Source organism: Dipodomys ordii, unplaced genomic scaffold, assembly GCF_000151885.1.
Source record: "Dipodomys ordii isolate 6190 unplaced genomic scaffold, Dord_2.0 Scaffold38, whole genome shotgun sequence".
NCBI lineage: Eukaryota > Metazoa > Chordata > Mammalia > Rodentia > Heteromyidae > Dipodomys > Dipodomys ordii.
In genome coordinates, this window is record NW_012267254.1 from 11198266 (window position 1) to 11206142 (window position 7877).

Below are 7877 nucleotides of genomic sequence, written 5' to 3' on the forward strand. Positions count from 1 at the left end.
CTTTTCTTTTCTTCTTTTCTTTTCTGGTTGGTCATGGGGTTTGTACTCTGGGCCTGGGCACTGCCCTTGAGCTCTTCAGCTTGAGCCACAGTGCTCACAGTTCTGGTGGTTAATTGGAGATAAGAGTCTCATGGACTTTTCTGCCTCGGCTGGCTTTGCACCTTGATCCTCAGATCTCAGCCTCCTGAGTAGCTAGGATTACAGGCGTGAGCCACTAGCACCTGGCTATAATTTATATTTCTATCAACAGTTTATGAAGGTGTAAAATTTGTGTCTTTGTTAAGATATATAAATAGTATCTAGCTATATCTGAATACTAGACTCACACATGATATATATTTATTTGTCTTGTGTCATTTCTGGGGCTGGGATTCAGGAACTCTTTTCTTGCACAGAATTTTTCCCTTACAGCTGGAACTTTGCCACGTAAGTGATGCCTCCAGTCCAGCTTTCTTGCTGTTTTATTGGAGATAGAGTCAGTCCATCAGACTTTTCTGTCTGGGGCTGTCTGTGAACTGTGATCTTCAAATCTGAGTTTGGCACGAGACAATGGTATCCAGCTATAATTTTCAAATATTTTCTCCCATTCCATAGGCTGCCTTTTCACTTTCTTGATAGCAACTTTTAACACAGGGACATTTTCCTTTTGACAGAGTCCACTGAATCTTTTGTTTTTTTTTTTTTTTGTGTGTACTTTTGGTGTCACATTAAGTTTTTTTTTTTTTTTAAAGCTATGGCTGGTGGGTGGTGGAATGTTGAGCTGATAATTTTTTTTAATATTTGGTTTTCAGTGTCTCAACTAATCCACCATTCCTTATAGGAGTCCAGGCATGATAAAGAAAAGATAGAAAAGAAAGAAAAACGGGACAGTTCAGGAGGAAAGGAAGAGAAGAAACAATATCCTTTTCATCTTAATATTAATTTCAATCAGTCTGAAGGAATGTTTGCCATATGAAGGAACCTTTATAATATGTGATATAAAATACTTAGGAGCTTATTAGCTTTAAAATTGTGTTTCCGGATCATTCTTTCAAGTATATGAAATCTAAAAAATGAGAAACTTGCTTTCTAGTTATGTATTTATGTATGTGCTTATGTATTCAATTTATTTTTGTGCCACTCCTGGGGCTTGAACTCAGGGGCCTGAGCATTGTCCCTGAGCTGTTTTTTGTACAAGGCTGGTATTCTACCACTTGAGGCTCAGCTCTACTTCATACTTTTGGCTTTTAATTGGAGCTAAGCATCTCATGGACTTGCTTGGCCAGACTGGCTTTGAACCACGATCCTCAGTTCTCAGCCTCTGGAGTAGCTATCAGCTACCAGTACATGGCATTATTTTCTTTTTAACTTACATAGTGACTGAGATATCTTATGCCACAAAAGAATTTATAGTCCCCAAGCCTGTAATGTCTACAAGAGGAAGAAAAGGAACATTGAGTCTCTTGGGCTGTGATAAGGTAAGTAAAAGGGTAAAAAATGATTTGATAAACCAGCAAAGACTGATGGAATTTGCGGCTCTCAGGCAAGTCAGGGCCAATTAGGACTGCAAAACAGAAGACTCTACTAAAAGCAGGACAGTATTCTTTCCTGTCCTAAAGTTGTTTTCCCTTAATTTGTCATCTACTCATAAGTCCTCGGACAAGCACAGATAATGAAGACTTTCAATCAAGGTGAGTCTTCTCTCACCTTTTCATTAAAAAACACAAAGTGAGGTCTAATAATGATGAAACATATAATTCAATCTGTTAATGTTGAAAAAAATTTCCAAGTTTCAGCTACTTGAATTTTTTACTATGTTTGTATAAAATGTATATTTAAGCTGTTTCACTTTAAGGATATTGACTGAAATAAGAACATCTGGCTTTCACTTCACTATTCATCTCCACCTTTTCTGAATAATTAATTACAGCTTAAAAGTACTATAGTTCTGTAAGGTTTGGTGGTGTCTACAATCACAAACTAAATCTGAGAGGTTAAGTTGAAGAAGCTTACAGAGGTTGTAGACAACAAATTTAGTCTTTAGCGTTCTCTGTTCTTTTTGCCTTTCCATGCAGGTATGTTATCTAAGTACTTTTGTGTATGTTTCTGGACTTTTTTTCCCTTTTGCTATTGCCCTTGTTTTGCAAAGCCAGAAAGAAAGGCTATGCTTTTAGTACTAGAATTTAAATATGCAACTTAGTTTTCAAGATAATATAGTCCTGGCTTATGACATATGTGTTATAGCCATCTTAAATAATTCCCATGTCCATTTTAGTGGAAAGGGTATTTGGATCCAAAGATAGCTTTTGAACACTTAAGGTCAATGACTGAATAGTCTTGTTTGTTTTGTGATTTTGGATTTTTTTTTCCTCCAGAGTTTTATTGAGGTATATTGGATAAATGAGAATGTTATATTTGAATAGTTTCTGTTGGTGATGCTTTAAGTTTCTTTAAGAAAGTTGGGATGATTTGCCCTGTATGTTATTGGTTCTATTTGAAGTTTTTGACTCTGCTTTTTTTTTTTTGTCTGAGACCTGGACTCCAACTCAATATCTGATGCTTTAGCTCATTGGCTTACACTCTGCCACCTGAGCCAAACCTCCAATCCCTTGATTCTGATTTTTTTGGCCAGTGCTAGGGCTAGAACTCAGGGTCTGTGTGCTGTCTCTGAGCTTCTTTGTGCTCAAGGTTAGTGTTCTACCACTTGATCCATGATGCCACTTCTGTGACTGTGCCTTTTTGTGTGTGACTCTGCTTTTTATAGCTCATTTTCTTCTGTTTTTATTGTCACTTCTTAATGATATTAAGTGTGCACTTAATATTATTAGCTACTCCTAATCTTTTAAGAAAATATACTTAAGGCTATTAATAATTTAAAAAAAAAATTTTTTGGGTCTGGTTGTGGGGCCTGAACTCTGGGCCTGAGCGCTGTCCCTCAGCTCTTCAGCTCAAGGCTAGTGCTCTACCACTTCAGCCACAGCGCCACTTCTGGGTTTTTTCTTTTTGCTTATGTGGTGCTGAGGAATCGAACCCAGGGCCTCAGGCATGCAAGGCAAGCACTCTACCACTGAGCCAACTTCCCAGCCTCTATTATTAATAATTTTTTAAAGTAAAAGAAATTCCTGAAAGCAAGAGAAGTTTGTAAGGAGATTCTAAGGAGCAAAATAAACATGACAGAATGTTGAGGTTGCCAGTTAGGTGAGGTATGCCTTCTCTGCTTTGTTATTCAGAAGTTATCTAAGTTGTAGAGTGGGATAAACAACAATTATGAAAAACCATTTAGAATATAACTTTTTTTTAGTTAGATTATTAAAAAATCTTCAATTCTAGTTCTCCACCTATTGTTTTTCTATGGTGGACTCATTCGTTATTCATTTTTAAATTCCTCATTTTACTTCCACGTATTGTCTATTACAAAAAAGTTCTCAGATTTTTATTAGGAATGGCCAACCATAGTTAATATTCTCTTTCACTGTGATTTTTATATATCTGTCTTTACTTAGTACCTCAGTTCATTTTTTTTAAGTTGGTTATGGGGCTTGAGCTCAGGGCCTGGGCTGTCCATGAGCTTTTCTAACACTTTATCTTTGTACCACAGCTCCGTTTCCATTTTTCTGGTGTTTAGTTGGAGATAAAAGTCTTACAGACTTTCCTGCCTTGTCTGGCTTTGAACCACCATCCTCAGATTTCAGCCTCCTGAGTAGCTAGGATTATAGGTGTGAGCCACTGGTGCCAAACTTTATGTGAAAATTTTGCTACATTTTTGAATTTATGCTTCTCTCCGTAAGCCTGAATAGTAATCTCTCTCTTTTTTTTTTTTCCAAGTATCAAAGAACTGGCCAGAGCTGTTTGTTTGGCTGGTGGTCTTGCAGTAAAACTTTTAAATTCACTTATCTTGTTCCTTCCAAGATGGCCCTTTTGAAGATATGTTTAGCTTAATTTTTACCTTAATTTGATTTAATGCTTAGTTAGTAACAACTATGTGCTGTATTTTTAGGCAGATTATTCTGTGAAGCTTTAGTTGACTTTTTTCCCTGGCTGTCTTCTGTTTATTTTCTAGCTGCCTCTTTGTATTTAAATTTATTCTGGAGTTGTTTTTGTCTTTGTACTTTCCTTTCTTTCAGAGTGCTCACTTTTTCTGATTGGTATTAACTACCTATAGACTGCTTCTAAATGTACTGCCCATGCTTCCCCTTTTAGCTTATTTTCTATTCTATAGAAAGGAGAACTGCTAACATAAGTTATATTTAGCATGATTAAAAGAATGTCATAAACTGGGCAATAGTGGCTCGTGCCTATAATACTAGCTACTCAGGAGGCTGAGATCTAAGGATCATGCTTTGAAACCAGCCTGGGCAGGAAAGTCATGAGGCTTTTAGCTCCAATTAACTACCAAAGAGCCACTAGCCTTGAGCAAAAAAGTTCAGGCCTCCCAGTACTGGCACACAAACATTAAAAAGATCATCATAAATTTTTATAATTTTATGTTTGATTTGTAGAATAGTGGTTTTAGGGAGACTATATATAAACAAATGGCACTTACATATATCCTGATTTTACAATCATTAAAAGGATCACAATAGGGCTGGAGGCATGACTAACTGGCAAGTGCAGAGCTCTGAGTTCAACCCCTAGTAAGCACCAAAATAATGAAAAAGATCACCCTAGAATTAAGAAAATTCTGTTTATAAATATGACTCAGATCAAAGTCCTTTAAAGTCTGTATTCTTGTTCTGTCTCCTGTTTTTAGTTGCACATTGTTTCTGCTTATTTTCTGCATCTTGTCACCTGTGGAGTCTATGTAAATTTATCTTTTCTTTTCTTGAACATTATTAGCTGATTGAACATTATTAGCTTTTATTTTATTTAATCTTTAAAATGTCCTGCTCATTCCAATTTTTATCTAAGAACCGTCCATCCTTTGCTTCCTCAATTTTTATTTTCTATTTCCATCTCTAACCTCAAGATACAAACTCTTATCCTTTAAACTAAGGTTGTAAATTCTCATTCCTTGGGTAAAACTGTAATTCGTTATGTGTACATTCTTGGATGATAAAAAGTGTTCATTAAAAAAATTGATTGCCTCTAACAGAAGAATTGATAAATGCAGTTCTCTTGAAGAACTGGAACATCTGGCAACATTATGTCTTGATTTCTGTATAGTAACAGTCAAACCTGCCTGTGTTGTTCCTCTAGAACAAGGGCCATCCTTACCCACAAAAGTATTTACCTCTGGGGGCTGGGAAGGTGGCTTAGTGGTACAGCGTTTGCCTTGCATGCCTGAGGCCCTGGGTTCGATTCCTCAGCACCACATAAGCAAAAAGAAAAAAGCTGGAAGTGGTGCTGTGGCTCAAGAGGTAGAGCGTAGCCTTGAGCTGAAGAGCTGAGGGACAGCGCCCAGGCCCAGAGTTCAGGCCTCACGACCGGACCCCCCCCCCCAAAAAAAAGTATTTACCTCTGTCAGTCTCTATTTAATTACTTCATTTGTTTCTCTTGTACTCTTAGTTCCTATAGTCAATTGATTTTGTTATTCTAAAACAAAATTGTTTTGCCTCCCTTCAGCCCATAATGAGAAATTGACCTTCATTTCATATTCCTGGTATTACAAAACCATTTCCACTCTGAGACCTATTTTTGATGGGATAGAGTGTTTGACTGAATGTATTCCTCATTAGCTAGTCTTTTTTGGGGGGGCGGGGTTCAGGTGTGGGGCCTGACCTTAGGGCTTAGTTGCTGTCCCTGAACCCTTTTGTTCAAGAGTAGCTCTCTACCACTTTGAGCCACTCAGTAGTTCTACTTTTCTGGTGAACTGGAGATGAGTTTCAGATACTTTTCCTGCCTGGGCTAACATTGAATCGCAATCCTCAGATCTCAGTCTCTTGAGTAGCTAGGATTACAGCCAAGAGCCGCCAGCACTCAAGGAAGCTATTGTTAGGAGATTAAAAGGGTAGACAAGCTATTTTAATAGATTTTTTATTATAAAAATAGTGTACAGAGGGGTTACAGTTACATGAGTAAGGTAATGAGTACATTTCCTATTGAGCATTGTTACCCCCTCCTTTGTTTTTCCTCTACCATTCCTTCCCTCCCCACTTCCCCAACTCTTCCCCCCCCCCCACCAGTTGTAAAGTTCGTTGTTTTCAACATAGTGTCTTGTACATCTCATTGTTACAATGGGTCAACCTGTATCCCTATTTAAGCATTTTGTTTTTTCTCTTCCCCTCCCCAAATTAGAAAAGTGTATATATAAGACGCAGGACACTGGAATCAAATCAGTGAAAACGGGTTATATCATGGGGGAAGAACAAACAAAAGGAACAAAAAAAATCGCACGGTACATTATAAGTACTTTAAAAACAATAGCAAGGAAAAAAACAATAGGAAAGAAAAAAACCCAACTGTGTCCCTGTCTTGGGGTTCATTTTGCTTAATATCATCTTATATGGTCATATGTACATAGCTTTTGAACTTTTCTGCTTATCCTAGACATATACTAGTTATTGCAAATAAGGGAAACCATGGGACCTATGTTTCTTTTCTTTTTTGTTTTTTGTTTTTGGGTCCGGTCATGGGGCCTGAACTCTGGGCCTGGGCGATGTCTCTGAGCTCTTCAGCTCAAGGCTAGCGCTCTACCACTTGAGCCACAGTGCCACTTCCTGCTTTTTTCTTTTTGCTTATGTGGTGTTGAGGAATCGAACCCAGAGCCTCTGGCATGCAAGGCATGCGCTCTACCACTGAGCCACCTTCCCAGCCCTGGGATTATGTTTCTTTAGACAAACTATTTTTGTCTTTACCATCTTTTGTACTCATTGCAATTATAGGATATAAGATTCTATACTCTGATAGCAATAAACATCTCCTTGGTGGGGGCAGGAGGAATTTCCTGTTAACTTTTCTCTTCAAGGTAGACCAGAACATTTACTTAGATAGTTTTACTTCATTTTATTTTATTTTATTTTATTTTTATTATTGTTGTTGTTATTGTTGGTTGTAGGGCTTGAACTTGGCCTGGGTACTGTCCTGGAGCTCTTCAGCTCAAGGCGAGCACTGTACCACTTGGACCACAGTGCCGCTTTCGGTTTTCTGGTGATTATTTGGAGATAAAAGTCTCACTGTTTTTTCTTGTCCAGGCTGTCTTTGAACCGAGATCCTCAGATCTCAGCCTCCTAAGTAGCTAGGATTATAGGTGTGAGCCACCAGTGCCTGGTTTACTTTATTTTTTTAAAATCTAAATATAGGTATGAGCTGTTAGGAAAAGTTCCTATACTACATTTGCCCTTGAATGTGACTCTTCTAAACAGCTGTTTACTCTGAAAGACATCCTTGAATACAATTTGGGTTAATCAAAACAGTGTCTCAGTTTTAACTGTAACATTTTATCCATTTGGAACATTGTTACATTTTTATCTACTGTAGAGTGTCTCAGAAACTGTGTAAGAGATTACTAGGTTGTGATATAAGAGCACATGAAGGCAATTACTAGGTTGCAGTATAAGAGCACATGAAGGTATGACTCCTTTCTTCCCTACACAAATTCATTTGACTTTTTAAACGTTATTTTCATCCATCCATACACTTATCATTCTACTTGATGTGAATCTGTGTGTGAGAGAGGCACAGGAAACAAACACCAGGATTATGAAGTCAGATAACTTCAAAAAGTAGTGAAGTGCAGGGTGCACAATTTTGAGATGTCTCCTTGAAGCCATTTAACCATGAGTTAGCTGTTATTTTGGCAGGCTTCTATTTTATAATTCTTTTTTTGGGGTGGGGGGTGGGGGGTGGGGTCGGTCATGGGGCCTGAACTCTGGGCCTGGGGCCTGGGAGCTGTCCCTCAGCTCTTCAGCTCAAGGCTAGTGCTCTACCACTTGAGCCACAGCACCACTTCCAGCTTTTTC

General features: G+C 38.0%; 1 protein-coding gene across 1 annotated transcript in view; it reads left to right on the plus strand.

Moving 5' to 3' along the window:
- Nucleotides 1-7877, plus strand: part of Thoc2 (THO complex 2) — a 146066-nt gene that overhangs the window by 119615 nt on the left and 18574 nt on the right. Inside the window, exons 36-37 of the mRNA XM_013018075.1 lie at nucleotides 821-897; nucleotides 1625-1670. Of these exons, the coding sequence (XP_012873529.1) occupies nucleotides 821-897; nucleotides 1625-1652 (105 nt within the window). The 3' untranslated portion in view covers nucleotides 1653-1670. The remainder of the gene's footprint in view (nucleotides 1-820; nucleotides 898-1624; nucleotides 1671-7877) is intronic.